At 43.6% G+C, this 16,454-nt stretch overlaps 1 protein-coding gene across 3 annotated transcripts in view; it reads right to left on the bottom strand.

Moving 5' to 3' along the window:
* The window catches only part of LOC115205204 (lysine-specific demethylase 2A), a 19,892-nt gene extending 7,542 nt beyond the window's left edge, over positions 1-12,350 (bottom strand). For 2 of the 3 annotated variants that reach the window (XM_029770936.1, XM_029770938.1), the window contains exons 1-16: positions 12,028-12,350; positions 11,245-11,283; positions 8,507-8,645; positions 8,229-8,307; positions 8,026-8,072; positions 7,723-7,901; positions 5,955-6,061; positions 5,692-5,785; positions 5,329-5,482; positions 5,137-5,252; positions 4,774-4,900; positions 4,358-4,674; positions 1,098-1,175; positions 709-963; positions 495-635; positions 177-266 (exon numbers count right to left, since the gene is read on the bottom strand). In XM_029770936.1, the coding sequence (XP_029626796.1) occupies positions 177-266; positions 495-635; positions 709-963; positions 1,098-1,175; positions 4,358-4,674; positions 4,774-4,900; positions 5,137-5,252; positions 5,329-5,482; positions 5,692-5,785; positions 5,955-6,061; positions 7,723-7,901; positions 8,026-8,072; positions 8,229-8,307; positions 8,507-8,645; positions 11,245-11,280 (1,959 nt within the window). In that variant the 5' untranslated portion in view covers positions 11,281-11,283; positions 12,028-12,350. The remainder of the gene's footprint in view (positions 1-176; positions 267-494; positions 636-708; positions 964-1,097; positions 1,176-4,357; positions 4,675-4,773; positions 4,901-5,136; positions 5,253-5,328; positions 5,483-5,691; positions 5,786-5,954; positions 6,062-7,722; positions 7,902-8,025; positions 8,073-8,228; positions 8,308-8,506; positions 8,646-11,244; positions 11,284-12,027) is intronic. The other variant, XM_029770937.1, reaches the window with a different exon arrangement.
* Positions 12,351-16,454: the final 4,104 nt, after the last annotated feature.

The following is a 16,454-nucleotide window of genomic DNA, read 5'->3' as shown; positions in this document are numbered from 1 at the left end:
AGAGACAGAGCGAGAGAGAGAGACAGAGCGAGAGAGAGAGACGTGCCTTGCACTCTGTAATCTGACATTTTAAACGTCTATTCCTTTGAAACGTTTGCGAATTGAATGTTGACTGTTGGTTTCACTTTGGTTAATGAACATATGTTCCCCATGCCAATAAAGAAATGATGGGATACCTGTGATGAGGAGCCATCTTTGTCCTGGTAACATTTGGGACACTCCCAGCAGCTGGGCAGGTCCTTGTTGATTCTGCCCTCCCCTGGCACCTGAGAGAGGACAATGAACAGCTATAAACACCTGACATACACACAGAGGACTGTTATGAACCCCTAGAACACCGTTGTCATCCTCAAGGGCCATATGAGTTCGGGACCTCCTCGTGTGGAATACGAAAGAAAATATGTATTGGAAGTACATGCTGCATAAGAGGGATTTTTCAGTGTACACTGTAGTACAGGTATATCCACGTATGTGCTGGTGCGAGGCCTGGTCACCTTGATGCAGTCGGGGTGGGCGATCTGAGCACAGTTGGAGCATTCCATCAGGGTTGTGGAGGAAGGACTAGCGTCCACCGGCTCCTGCTTCCCCTGACCCTCTCCACAGAGAACACACACCGCCGAGTTGGGCAGGCCAGGCTGGAGACGGGGAGAGACAATGGTCAACATGCTATACACACACACACAGGGCGTGAAGGCAGTGGATACTTACAGCGAGACACTGCCGCATCATGCAGCCCTTCTTCATGCGCCCAGGTCCTCCAAACCTCCTCATGTCTCTGCAGAAGTTGCATTCGCCGCACTCCTTCCTCTGGCAGGCCGCACAGCGTTTACAGCGCACGCGCCGCCGCCTCAGGGCCGAGATGGAGGTGGCGGGCCTGGCCTGGCGCGGGACCGCGGGTTTGTGTGGCGTGGCCGGGCGCGGGCGGTCCATCGGCGAGGGGGAAGGGGGCTGGTACCACGACGGCTGGCCGGGGAAGGTGGGAGCGGAAAGGAGGAAAGTTGAGACGTCTGCTGTGACTAAACACATGTACTCGCGCGTGCATGTCGGGTGAGTGTTTGAACGCGTGCGTACGAGAGGCACGTGCCCTCTTGGCTCACCCTCTTGGGCCACTTGACGATGGGCTTCCCAGTGTAAGACAGCTTGGGGTCGTCGTTGCGGTGGTCTTCCAGAAGAGCCTAAACAGGATACAAGCCACGTAAAAAGGTCAAGTCAAGACTATTGATTGAAAGACGTACAGATGGATACAGCCAGATGGATACAGCCAGATGGATACAGACTTTTACCTGCTTTCTGAACAGCCAATAAAAACATGTACTTTGTTTTTTCCCCCCACCAGGTAGGCTACTTGAGAACAAGTTCTCATTTGCAACTGTGACCTGGCCAAGATAAAGCGTAGCAATTCGACACATACAACAGAGTTACACATGGAATAAACAAAACATACAGTCAATAATACAATACAAAAAAAAGAAAAAAAGTCTATATACAGTGTGTGCAAATGCGGTAAGATAAGGGAGTTAAGGAAATAAATAGGCCATGGTGGCGAAGTAATTACAATATAGCAATTAAACACTGGAATGGTAGATGTGCAGAAGATGAATGTGAAAGTAGAGATACTGGGGTGCAAAGGAGCAAGATAAATAAATAAATACAGTATGGGGATGAGGTAGTTGGATGGGCTATTTACAGATGATCTATGTACAGGTGTAGTGATCTGTGAGCTGCTCTGACAGCTGGTGCTTAAAGCTAGTGAGGGAGGTAAGAGTCTCCAGCTTCAGTGATCTTTGCAGTTCGTTCCAGTCATTGGCAGCAGAGAACTGGAAGGAAAGGCGGCCAAACGAGGAATTGGCTTTGGGGGTGACCAGTGAGATATACCTGCTGGAGCGCGTGCTACAGGTGGGTGCTGCTATGGTGACCAGTGAGCGGAGATAAGGCGGGCTTTACCTAGCAGGGTCTTGTAGATGACCTGGAGCCAGTCGGTTTGGCGACGAGTATGAAGCGAGGGCCAGCCAACGAGAGCGTACAGGTCGCAGTGGTGGGTGTTATATGGGGCTTTGGTGACAAAACAGATGGCACTGTGATAGACTGCATCCAATTTGCTGAGTAGAGTGTTGGAGGCTATTTTATAGATGACATCACCGAAGTCGAGGATCGGTAGGATAGTCAGTTTTGCGAGGGTATGTTTGGCAGCATGAGTGAAGGATGCTTTGTTGCGATATAGGAAGCCGATTCTAGATTTAATTTTGGATTGGAGATGCTTAATGTGAGTCTGGAAGGAGAGTTTACAGTCTAACCAGACACCTAGGTATTTGTAGTTGTCCACGTATTCTAAGTCAGAACTGTCCAGAGTAGTGATGCTGGACGGGCAGGCAGGTGCGGGCAGTGATCGATTGAATAGCATGCATTTAGTTTTACCTGCGTTTAAGAGCAGTTGAACAGCCACGGAAGGACAGTTGTATGGCATTGAAGCTCGTCTGGAGGCTAGTTAACACAGTGTCCAAAGAAGGGCCAGAAGTATACAGAACGGTGTCGTCTGCGTAGAGGTGGATCAGAGAATCACCAGCAGCAAGAGCAACATCATTGATATACACAGAGAAAAGAGTCGGCCAGAAAATTTTACTCTGTGGCACCCCCATAGAGACTACCAGAGGTCCGGACAACAGGCCCTCCGATTTGACACACTGAACTCTGTCGGAGAAGTAGTTGGTGAACCAGGCGAGGCAATAATTTGAGAAACCAAGGCTGTCGAGTCTGCCGATAAGAATGTGGTGATTGACAGAGTCGAAAGCCTTGGCCAGGTCGATGAATACGGCTGCACAGTAATGTCTCTTGTCGATGGCGGTTATGATGACGTTTAGGACCTTGAGCGTAGCTGAGGTGCACCCATGACCAGCTCTGAAACCAGATTGCATTGCGGAGAAGGTACGTAATCAGATATTTCAAGCCACATTTCAAACCACCTTTGTAGGATGGTGGTGGCCCAACACCCTATTAAAACCCTTTACACTCGTACCAGTACACGGGTTGGAAATGGCAGATTTGGGCAGTGGTGTCTAAATTGGAACGTCGTGGCAGTACAGTAACGTGCTCTAAACGACGTCAGAGCTCAGGTTCTGTGCTTCACAGCGCTGAATGGGTTTTGACTGACAGACGTTCTGAACTTGGGTATCGCACGCGACAAGAAGTTGTTCCCATCCCTCCTAGTAATTGGGAAACTTTTGCAAAATGTGTCAGAGTGAGGGAAATGCTGTAAATGAAAAGGGTTCGATGTATTTTGAAAGATGATACGTTGAGGATTTTATTACTCATACCAGCAAGCCTGCACGTCACATTTCCATATCAGAAAACTCATGGAAACGTTTATGATCACTGTGTTTGATGGACAATTACAAGATTACATGGCGTCATATCCAGAGTTGTTCTGAATAGAATGAGTGTCTATTGTGAGGAAAATTTGCAGTGGAACACGCACCAGAATGCACCCAAACCTCCTTTCTATCCGCACCAAAAGTACGACCCGTTTCTCAGAACTGTCTTGTGAAAGCCTAACACTAAGACTGTACTTTATAACATGGCTAGTCATGTTGGCAATAGAAAAAGCTTTCAAATGATGCCCACCTGATCCAGATTGCGATTGATAAAATGGGAACATTTTGGGATTGCGGAAACAATTGGCGGGGATGCAGGGTTGTGTTCCAAACAAAACAACTACAAGTGTACTTGTTCTAGTTCCTCAACGGCGCATCTAGGAAAACAAAAGAAACACCTTATAGTTGAAGACACTTCTTTGAGTGTTCTTTGTCCTAAAAGTGCATTGAAATGACTCAGGAACTGTACACACTCTGGAGAGGTATGGACTCTTGGAGGCTCCAGTTAGTCCTCTCACTCAAACCCTTGTCATTTATTTTGTCTTGTTGCACCTACCCCACCTTTTCTAGGAATATTTTTATGTTACTGAATGTATCCAGAATATTTTTAGATTTCGTTATCAACAAAATGCATCGAAAAGTACAGTAAATGTAAAATGCACAAAATGTTTGGATTCAGTCTTCTGTCCGATAAACTGTTGTGTCCTCAACTTTGGTCAAATACTTTTTCCCCATAATCCCCAAACTATTCCCTTTCAATTGCTACCATGGTTATGCATTTCATATTTCTTCTGTAAGAAACATTTCAAATTTAGCCCCATCCACATAGGCCAATTCCCATGAGCGTATAGGCTTAAGACCATGTTGACGGTTCCTTTATTTTGGCAGTTTCCTTTATGTACACACTACTGTAAATGACTTGAGGTGAAAGCATCTGCTAAAAGGGATACATGATAATATTATATTCTAGACTGGTGCCTTGTACCCACCCGTATGTCGTGGAGCAGGGCGGGGGCGTTGCGGATACCTGCGGGGACACACTTCTTGTGGGCTGGCAGCTCCTCCAGCTTTCCCAGCAGGTTCCACAGCCCCTCCAGCTCCAGGGGGGTCAGGTTTACCCTCACCCCCAGCTTAGTGGCACCCGGAGAGGGGGAGACATCCTCGTCGCTCTCTTCCATTTTGACCTTGCTCTCCCTTTCCTCCTCCTTTCCTTCCTCATCGTCGTCTCCGTCTTTGTTCTCCTCCTCCGACGTGCCGTTTTTCGCATGGCCGTTGAGTTTGTTCTCCGAGGAGTCACGAGTCAGACCTGAGAAGGAGGGACAAAAACAGAGGGATTAAAACGAGAAGAGAGCGGATATGAGAGAAAGAAAAATATAAATTGTTGTGCGTGTGTGTGTACACTCACCAACACCGAGCGAGTGCTTCTGGAACTCAGGGGTGAGGTGAGAGGTGTTGGTCAGACAGTAGAGGTATCTCTCCAGCACGTACCAACACATCTCATAGTAGAAGGGGTATCGGAACTTAGCCGGGACCTGGACAGCAGAACACATGAGATATTGAAGGGAAGGGACTACTCTCACCTGTAGTCAACAATTAATAGTCAGTCCCCCACCCTCAGTGAGCAGTACTCGTGCATGTGCAGTGGAGTTCTGTGTGACGCGTGTGCGGTAGTGTACTCACTCGTGTGCGGTAGTGTACTCACTCGTGTGCGGTAGTGTACTCACTCGTGTGCGGTAGTGTACTCACTCGTGTGCGGTAGTGTACTCACTCGTGTGCGGTCCTCGATGTTGTAGATGTTGAGCTGCATGGGGATGTTGAAGCTGTGGAGGAAGTTTCCCCCAAACACCAGCGTGTCCTCAGGGGTGTACACAGCATGGATCCAACCTAGACGTCAACAGTGGTGGAGGTTAGATGGGGGAACAAAAAGGTACAGTGTGTATCAGTGTGTGTGTGTGCGTACCGGAGGGGATCATGAAGGTATAGCCCTGCTTCAGCTCAATCCTCTGACAGTCCCGAGCCTTGTCTCCCAGGAAGATGTCCCCTTGTTTCCCTGACAACACCCAGTCTTCATACAGCTCCAGGTTCTGGGGTGTGGGTGGGATCAGCCAGAACACCTACAGGAGGAGGTCAGAGGTCAAGATTGGAATAGCCATAGAGATGCAATAAAATACTAGAATGGCCTAAGTCCTAAACGTTCATAACTCTAGAATGTGCTGACAAATGGCAGCCATCTTGGTCAGGGATAAATTGTCTTCTAATGAAGTCTGTGGCGATTCAAAATGTGACACATCCAAGGCTCTAGTTCTCCTGGGTGTCGTCTCACCTTGCCCCCCCGCAGGATGTGGTACCAGACCGACGTACCACCAAAGTCAACGTGGAAGTCTGTGAAGCAGCCCTGGACACTCATCAGACAGTACCTGAAGTAATATACATCTTTACACCGTACATCAACCAGCAATAAAAACAAAGACGTGTGTTAAATGAACTCCCGCTCCACGCACAAACACCGCATTGTTACATTTTAAAATAAAGTGGTTGAGTACATGTGGAATGAAGGCCACGTAAAGGTGGAAGTTCGGGACTCACTTCTGCACTTTGGGATACTGCATGTCTATGATGGAGTTGGTTGAGTCTCTCTGTCTCTCCTTCAGGTGCCTTGGCCACATGTTGTCCACCCAGTCGATCAAATCCACCTGGGGAGAGGGAGGGAAGGTCAGCAGGGACATGCACCACTGACTGTCCAGGGCTCTGGGGAAGTGATAGCCCAGTGTTTACAATGGTCAGACACCTGAACTTGCTATGTGATTGTTTGGTGTTTGACAAGGTTTTCTGGTTTGTAGTACTGAGTGATTAGTGCTTCGAGGTCGGTTCGGTTTTGGTTCGACTATTTAAAGATTATCACCATTTTTCGACTTTGATTATTTTTTTAAACATTAAATCCATTATGAAATAATGACACTACAGTGATTTGAGCTTTTTAATGGAAATTCCAAAGCCGAAAAGTGAACATTCAATTGCCAAAACTGAAATTTCACCTTGCCTCTGATCAGATCCACATTGCATAGACATCAATAGAAAAATAGGAAATTACTATGAAATACAATATTTCAGTTGTGTTTATTACTTAGTTTTTATTTGATGACTTTATTATTTCTCATTCCTTGACGTCCTCATCTCTTTCTCTGCTCAGCCAAGAGCAGTCAGCCAGGAGCAGTCAGCCAGCCAGGCCATCTAACATTATGTTGTGTACATTCCTCTCTCATACGGTCTGTGTATATCGAACATAACGTAGCAGGTGTAAACGTGTATCTGTCCAGAGATCTGAATATAATGAGGAGATACTCATGTCTCTGCCCTAACAATGGGAGTCGTTGTCCCAAAGGCAACAAGCTTAGGTCCAAAACGCATTGGGCTTATTTTGGACAGGTTTTGGCGAGAGTGAAACCGTTCGCCTCTTCCCCTCTTTTCGAGCCAGGAAAAAAACAAGCGAAATGGATTATGGACACTGTAGTCATATTCCAGGGTTCTGTGCTGAATTAGATGGAATATTTGCTTAATGAAAACCCCAACTCCCTTCAGTCCAGCGTCCCACATAGTTCTGGACTTGATTTCTTTCGTGAATTAAACAGCGAGTTGTGCTTAAAGGAAATGGAATTAAAGTAATTGAACAGAAGTCAGTAATTTAGATATTTAATAATTGAAAAAATATACACTACCGTTCAAACATTTGGGGTCACTTAGAAATGTCCTTGTTTTTGAAAGAAAAGCACTTTTTTGGTCCATTAAACATCAAATTGATCAGAAACACAGTGTAGACATTGTTAATGTTGTAAATGACTATTGTAGCTGGAAACGGCTGATATTTTATGGAATATACACATTCGGAGCATCAGCATTTGTGGGTTTGATCGCACAAATGCTGATGCTCCAGATACTCAACTAGTCTAAAGAAGGCCAGTTTTATGGCTTCTTTAAACAGGACAACAGTTTTCAGCTGTGCTAACATAATTGCAAAAGGGTTTTCTAATGATCAATTAGCCTTTTAAAATTATAAACTTGGATTAGCTAACACAACGTGCCATTGGAACACAGGAGTGATGGTTGCTAATAATGGGCCTCTGTACACCTATGTAGATATTCCATAAAACATTTTTTTTTTTTTAAATCAGCCGTTTCCAGCTACAATAGTCATTTACAACTTTTAATGTTATTTTAGATGGACAAAAAAAGTGCTTTTCTTTCAAAAACAAGGACATTTCTAAGTGACCCCAAACTTTTGAACAGCAGTGTATATAAGTTGGGTACTCGCTCAGCTCTACTGGTTTGTGTGTGTGTGTGTGCCCGCGTGTCTTACCGAGGCGGGTCGTTTCACCAGGTTCTCCAGCTTGGTGTGACTGAACTCCAGGCTGATGACGTTATAGAGCTTATCTCGCTCCGAGGGCGGGGTCTCGTAGTACCGCCGCCATTGGGCCATGGACATCTCGATGCCCTTCTGAGTGGTCACATCCATAACATCGACCATCCTCCGACTGCCTATGACAGAAGGGGACAGGCAAAGGGCAGGGAGTATTACTTACAGGCCCTGCAGCACTGTTTCAAAAATCAGATGAAATGAGCAGCCATGAGTTCATAAGAGTGTTCATAGTTTGGGCCTTACCTACAAACAGCTTGACGTCACTCACACTGAAATCAGAGTCTGGCATCCTGACAGAATAAGACAGAGGGGGGGAGAGAGAGCAAGAGGGGGGGTAGTTAAATAAAGCTGAAGAATCAGAGTGAGCCAGCAGTTATATTTCCATCTCCCACAGATCTGCAGAGGAGGAGGTGGGCTAGATAATTAGAAGACGAAGAGTGACCTACTCTAAGCCGAGGCCGTCTTTTTTCTCAAAGATCAGAGGGTCTCTCAGCCCCTCCCTCTGGATGTACTCGAACGTGAAGTCTGCAAAGAAACACACGTTACCCTCAACAATGCAGGACAGGCACACCAAAAGTAATCAAAGTAGTAGAACCATAATTAGGGCCAAGGTTTTTGGCCAGATTACAAAGCCAACAAGGTTTTTCCAGGTCAAGATCATAACATAGGAGGAACTGGGTTAACGCCTCTGTAAGGGATATCATAGCGTGGTTTGACCCCTGACCTTTTCCCTCCATGTGTTTAACCAGGTTGGAGTTGAACCGGTCACTCTGCAGCTTCTCATCCAGGTCAAAGGTCCTCTTCCCCTCAATCTCATCGTCCGAGATCCCGTCATCGAGGTAGCGCCGCCGCGTCCCCGTACGCTAGTGACACAAAGCAGAAACTCAACTCGTATCCAGGGATGGTAATTGAATAACCGTGTAACTGACGGTTGTGGACGAAGACCACCATGAAAATAAAAATAACTCTCAAAACCGTTAAAATAGTCCTACATTTATTTTAGGATATTTAAAATATATACATTTGCATGTAGATCCTAATAGCTGGAGTGTTTACTAATGATTATAAGCAATTGTTTTGCTAACCTAGTCTGTCTATTAAACGGTCTATATCTCATCCTCTTCCCAACTGGCCTTTGATGCTCAGGCAGCTAATTCACGAGATGCGTGGGGGTGTAGAGCAATACAGGCTAGGGCACTTCGAGTGCCTGGGCACGCATAGAAGTACCTGGCAAATGTCAAATGTAGAAAAGTGCCCAGCTGGGTTTCAGTCATTTTTTCTTCCCCTCACACATTAGGTCATTGAAATTCAAATCAAAACAGTTCCTCACAGTATTTGAAAAATCTTTCCAACTCTCTCCCCCCTTTGATAATGATCATCGTGATAAATAGGCTATGGACATTGAGTGCATTTTTTCTATTTTAATGATTGTCAATTTCATCTTCATACTATAACTCAGTTGTCCACTTCACACTTTCCTTGTCAATACATTATCTTATAGCGTACTTTCCGAAAGCCTAAGGTAGGCCTAGGTTTTTTAATACGTTTTAAGGAAAGGAGAAATATTTGCTTGTGTCTGACATATGCTGGTGGCTTTGACAGGTGCTTTTACGAGGGTGTGCGTGAGTTTGCTGATTCTCTCTATAGGCCGATAGGCTACTTTTCAGAAACTACTGTCCGGACTCCATCTCTTTCATAAGAATCAAATGCTCCTGTCATTATTGAATCTTGTAAAAGGCCTGTTTTCAGTAGCTCGGGCTACATTATTTCTCTCATTACTGCATCCTCTCTTTGAAGAACATATGCCACTGCCATCGAATGACCGCAGCGACAGGGTTTGTAATGTAATGCGAATGTTTCGGGGAAAATCATCGGACTTCGATTGAATTGTATTCTGCATCGAAATAGGATCTGTATCAAAATAAATAAATATATATGCAGAAAAGCCAACAGACAAGGAAGGTATACATCTTTATTTTGACTCTGTTAATGTTGTGTCAATACAAAAATGCTACAGATTTGTTGATTAAGGACAATAAGTAATAACCTGAATAATAATAATGAAATGCCATGATAATAATGAAGTGTAATGGCTTGTTTCAAATAGGTTTTATTAATAAGCATATCCATGTAAACAAGTGTGTAAACAGAATTGTGACCGTGTACATTGGCCTGGCCAATTACCGTAACCTCAAATTCCAAGACCGTCACAGCACTACTTTTATCACTTGGAATGATTTCTGCTAAGACCACGCACATGTATCAGTATTGCCTTTGTCCCTCTTTGCCACAACACTGGCTCGAACCAGGGACTCTCTGAATATATAACAACTGCCACACAAGAAGCATCGTTAACTATCGCTCAACAAAAGCAGTGGCCCTTGAAGCGCAATGGAAACAACTGCCTTTAAGGTCTCCGAGCGAGGGACGTCGCCGAATGAACGCTACTAGCATGCACTGCTAACAAGCTAACCATTTCACATCGGGCAACACACCAACGTACACCGAGTATACCAAATATTAGGAGCACCTTCCTAATAGAGTTGAGTGAACAGCCTCAATTCGTCTGGGCATGGACTCTACAAGGTCGAAAGCGTTCCACAGGGACGCTGGCCCATGTTGACTCCACAGTTGTGTCAAGTTGGCTAGATGTCCTTTGGGTGGTGGACCATTCTAGATACACATAGGAAACTATTGGAGTGTGGAAAAACCCAGCAGCTTTTCAAAGACTGGTGCACCTGGAACCTACTACCATACCCTGTTCAAAGGCACAAAGACTCATAACAGAAAGATTTTGCGGATCAGTCATTCAGTCACGCAATGGTCTGCGTGGGCATCACAGAAGGAGGGCCTTACCCCCACCCCACTTACTTCCATTCACCCCCTGCTCTCATATCTTGGCTAGACAGATGGGTCCAGCACAACACCCCACCCCCATCCTGTTCCACCAAACCCGGGCTATGCCTGGTATTATCTTTACTCAAAACACCCCGCATGCTGTTTCCTATTGCTCTGCAACTCAGCTGGACTGGTCTATTCTTATATCTTGACTAACTATACATTCTAAGATCCACACAAACATTCAATTATTATCTATAATTCTGTGGATTTTTTTTAATGGCCAATTCTTTTTCATTTTTTTTTTTTTAAATACACCCTTTAGAAAAGCCTAAATGGGTCTAAGTCAGGGCATGGTAACAAAAACAATGCTCGACGCAATGTAAAGCGACATGAGCAAGCACTATCAGGTCAGACAACAGTGAACTTGAACCTGACCCTACATTGAACCCAATGACACGCATCCAGTCTATTGTCAAGCCAACAGATCCACAACACTCTCTCGTTGATTTAGCTTGTTACCGATGCAACAGTCGTTTTCTTCAGGGAAACTAGCTAAATACAACTTGCAAAACAATTTTAGCTAACACACCAACACGTAGCTATTAATTAAACTGTACTTACCAAGCGCTTGCTGTAACGGGGGTTCTGGTCTTCCATGACCTAAGACAGGAATGAGATCGTTGAGAAATAACAATGCCATGAACAGCCTAAGTTAATTGAGCAGAGCTAACTAATTTAAAAGCAGCTTTTGAGAGCCAAACTATAGGCCAATTGTTGGCATATGAATATAAAATACCCTCAACTTCTGGCGCTTGGATTGAGTTCGCCAGCTACAGTATCGGGACAAGGATAAAGGTTAGCTACATTTTGGCTAACGTTATAATATATTAACTGACTGAATATTATGATATAGCAAGTTAATGCTGAGTACTAAATAACTGGCTACACGGTAATAAATGTATTTAGCTAACTAACGTTACTGTAGCTAACAAGTAGCAACAACAATCAAATAACGTTAGTTGTCTAAACGTTAACTAGCCACCATTGGCTAGTTAGTGTTGTTGACAAAAACGGGAACATGCAAATGACACTTTTTTTGCAAAAACACCTGTTATTTAACTATCGTTATCCTTGGATGTTACAGAACTGACCAACTTGCAGCAGAGGCTGTTAGCGAGTTACAACGCTATGCTATCTACATATACTAACGCGTTAGCTACAAGAGACTGTTGTTAGCTAGCTAACTTCCCCGAATACATATGTGTCTAGTTGTCCTGCTCTGTTCGGACGCAATATCAGTTAATAACCTACCGTTACCTAGCCAACATACCCAGCACAATATAATCGTTTAATTTTAGTTACATTTGTGGGTTATCTTTACGTAGGTAAAATGATCTAACTTACGTTAGCGTCTTCATTCACGGAACGTTAGCTAGGTAGCCATCATTGCGCTAACGTTAGCTTCCTAATCGGGAAATAGCTAACGTATTATTTTGAGATAACTTTACCACAGAAATAACTCCTTGGGTTGTTGTGGTCTGTACGTTATCCTGTAGCGCGGCATCTAGAAGTTATCTCTGAACTTTGTATCCATCTTATATATTTTTAGCTTTGTAGTTTGTTATCCTTGTTATTGTGCGATAAAGTTAAAGCGATCTGCTTCGATCCGCCATTTTCAGCTGAGCATAAAACACACACCACTACCCCCAAAGAGAAGGACCCGCCCCAAGATTTACACTGCCATCCAGTAGTACATGGATAAATCAACACAGAAATGTTGTGATTGGGTAAAAGTTATGTCATTCCGAGAGATGGTTTGTTGAGCCGTTTAAACTGCGCCCCACGTGGTGTGACCGCCTATGGCAGTAGAGACCACTGACGCGAGCGAAACATTATTCGCTGGGGTGTCAAAATGGGGTCAACAAGAGAGCCTATCATAAGACCAGTATGGGGAACAACTTATGTACATAAACCAATCATATCGGAACATAGTAAGGCCATTGTCATAAGGACAAGGGAACATATAGTAAGAGGGACAATAGTTGTTCCATCCCATTCAAAAAGTCTCTGAATGCCACCTGCCAACCAAAGAATAAAAACGTTTCTTCAACAGATGAGGAAAAAGAGAGAATAAAAGACAAGAGGCGCACTAATAGCACACACACACACACACAACATTCTATTACATAACAAGCTTTACTGGACTGACAACCACACTGGATGACTGACAAGCACACTGGATGACTGACAACCACACTGGATGACTGACAACCACACTGGATGACTGACAACCACTCATCACTGAAAAGACCAACACTAACATTTCAGCACATTACATACTGACACAGCATACCGAGAAACAACATTGTATGACCGACCACACACACACAGTTACATCATGAAGAAAAAAATACATGTGCAATAAAATACATGACTGGGTATAACTATATATAACTATACATCACAGCTATAACTATATTTATGTTGAATGTTGTGCAAGTATAACATCATACATATTTTCTTATGCACATATTTCAGTCATTGAATCATTGATACATTAGAATACATTTATCCAAATATTCACCCAATGTTTTCGCATACATATGTTACCACAATGTCCTACTGTCATTGGCAGGGGGCGCCAATCTCATTGTGCATAGAATCTTCATAACCTTAGTCCTAGGTTACCACACTGTCATCTGAAAGAGAAATTAGAAGCAGGGAGCTAAATGAAGAAAATTAAGACTTTTTCCACATTTTGTTACTTTACAGCCTTATTCTAAAATGGATTAAATAAAAATCCTCAGCAATCGACACACAATACCTTGGTTCTGGGACACAAAGCATCCTTCACTCATGCTGCCAAACATACGCTCGTAAAACTGACTGTCCTACCGATCCTTGACTTCGGCGATGGCATTTACAAAATAGCCTCCAACACTCTACTCAGCAAATTAGATGTAGTCTATCACAGTGCCATCCATTTTGTCACCAAAGCCCCATATACTAACCACCACTGCGACCTGTATGCTCTCGTTGGCTGGCCCTCGCTTCATATTCGTCGCCAAACCCATTGGCTCCAGGTCATCTAAGTCTTTGCTAGGTAAAACCCCGCCTTATCTCAGCTCACTGGTCACCATAGCAGCACCCACCCGTAGCACCAGGGGCGAAAATCTGATATCAACTTTGGAGGGGACAATTACATGAAATTTTCTCAAGAGCAATTCCTGAGGGGGACACCAAAAGTAGTGCTGTAACACATAGCCTACATTGTAATATGGTAAATGTATATTGAGGAACCAAAGAAATAAGGTGTTTGCCATACTCCTAACTACTGGTACCCAAAACTACACAACTAATCACAACAGCAATACCATTGCCTTTAACAAATCTTAGTTCAGTCACCAGTTTAAGTTGAGAGTGGGGGTATCCATGGCATTTTCCAATTATGTTCCTATTTTACAAGTCAAAAAAATTGAGAACCTTTCATAATGTTGCCAAACAAAAACTCAACAAACTTACCTGAGACTCCCTGTCTCTGCCAGTCTGTCCCTGCATATCTGTCTCCAACTCTGCTGTCTGTGTGCCATCTGTTGCTTGCTCTGCCTAATGACATCATTGTGAAACATTTCCATTAGAATGTAATTTCTTTCTTATGAACATTTTATCAACTAGTCTTTGAGATATTAAGCTACTAGGGTTCTTACTATGCGTTTTGGTGTATTGAAAAATACTCTGATATCCGTCTTTTATTTTTCTGCCATTTTTCTACCTGGCTGGCTGGCTGGCTACACACACAGTGTGTAGGTTATTTACAGTAAGAGATGGGCTTTTATCATCTTCAATCATTCTATTTGGGCTTCGATCTAAAAGGTAGCTAGCAAATGTGAAACGGATTAAAATGACAAGAGTTGACAGCTGTATGAGTTCACCATTTACACAACATATGCTGCAACCTTTTGTCATTTTAATAGTTTGTTTCATATTGGCTGGCTTCCAACAATAGCTGAATTTGCAAAGCTAGCGAGCACCAATTCAGTTTCAGTGGTGTTTGCTATAATCTTTGCTACCCGGGTTAAATAAAGGTGAAATAAAATAAATAAATAAAAGTTCCCTTGCGACAATGTAGTTTTTGAACCGAGACCATTAAATATATTTAAGACAATGGTAGAAGAGAGTGTAGTTCTGTTCAGTTTGGATTTCAGTTTATCGCTAACCTTATCACAGGGACTTTGAAGCACTAACTTACATCATCTGCATGCTGATCTTGGAAAAAATTGACGATAGCAAGATTCCATCTTTGACGACGCCACATAAATGGAATAGGTACTAGCTAGCTTAATAGTTAATATTTGCGCGCTAGCTCTGCATATTCAGCTAGTGTGTGTGCACGATTGACTGGATTAACCTCACGTCAGTTACGTGCATTGAGTGCCTTTCAGACAGTAGATACGACCTCTCTGTTACCTAGCAAGCTAAGGAACTGGCAGTGGATCAAACCATTGTGAGGCAAAGGGTGGGGGGGTCGCAATCTTTTGAAACTTAAAAAACGCGCTATTAAGTGTCTATAATCAGCACAATTGCTTTCATTGCGTATTATTAATATTATTTAAATTACATAGTTATGTTTCAGTGATATATTGGGGGGGACAAATCATATTTTTCCCAGGATGGGGGGGTCGTGTCCCCCCCGGGATTTCCGCCCCTGCGTAGCACACGCTCCAGCAGGTAAATTTCACTGGTCACCCCCAAAGTCAATTCCTCCTTTGGCCGCCTTTTCTTCCAATTCTCTGCTGCTAATGACTAGAGCAAACTGCAAAAATCCCTGAAGCTGGAGACTCATATCTCCCTCACTAACTTTAAGCATCAGCTGTCAGAGCAGCTCACAGATCACTGCACATAGCCCATCTGTAAACAGCCCATCAACTACCTCATCCCCATACTGTTATTCATTTTGCTCCTTTGCACCCCAGTATCTCTACTTGCACATTCATCTTCTGCAGATCTATCACTCCAGTGTTTATTTGCTAAATTTTAATTATTTCTCCACTGTGGCCTATTTTTTGCCTTACCTCCCTAATCTTACTACATTTGCACACACTGTATATAGACTTTTCTATTGTATTATTGACTGTATGTTTGTTTATTCCATGTGTAACTCTGTTGTTTGTGTTGCACTGCTTTGCTTTATCTTGGCCAGGTCGCAGTTGTAAATGAGAACTTGTTCTCAACTAGCCTACCTGGTTAAATAAAGGTGAAATTAAATAAACATAAAATACCCCATAATGACAGAGCAAAACCAGTTTAGACATAAATAATAATAATAAATATATTGTCCCAAAGTCCATTTATTGCATGTTACTGTTCTGAGGTTGGCTCTCCATAAGGCCATCATACATTCCATTCCTCCACACTGAGGGGACAAAGGATGTTGTATGCTGCCTTAAGATTTACAATGGGAGTGAGGTGTCAAAATACACCCCCCTCACCTTTGGTGGGGTTTGAGAGATATCTATGCAGAATTGTGGTCGACGTAAACCTGACCCGAACAGGCCAGTCATGACACCACCATAGTCCCTGTGCCCAAGAACGCCAAGGTAACCTGTCTAAATGACTATCGCCCCGTAGCACTCACATCTGTAGCCATGAAATGCTTTGAAAGGCTGGTCATGGCTCTATTGTACTCCACTCTGCCCTTTCCCACCTGGGCAAGAGGAACACCTACAGTGCCTTCGGAAAATATTCAGACCCCTTGACTTTTTCCACATTTTGTTACGTTACAGCCTTACTCTAAAATGGATTACATAAAAAGAAATCTGAAGCAATCTACA

Source organism: Salmo trutta, chromosome 13, assembly GCF_901001165.1.
Source record: "Salmo trutta chromosome 13, fSalTru1.1, whole genome shotgun sequence".
NCBI classification, from domain to species: Eukaryota; Metazoa; Chordata; class Actinopteri; order Salmoniformes; family Salmonidae; genus Salmo; species Salmo trutta.
Note: the sequence above shows the minus strand (reverse complement) of the source record. Positions and strands in the feature narration are given on the sequence as shown.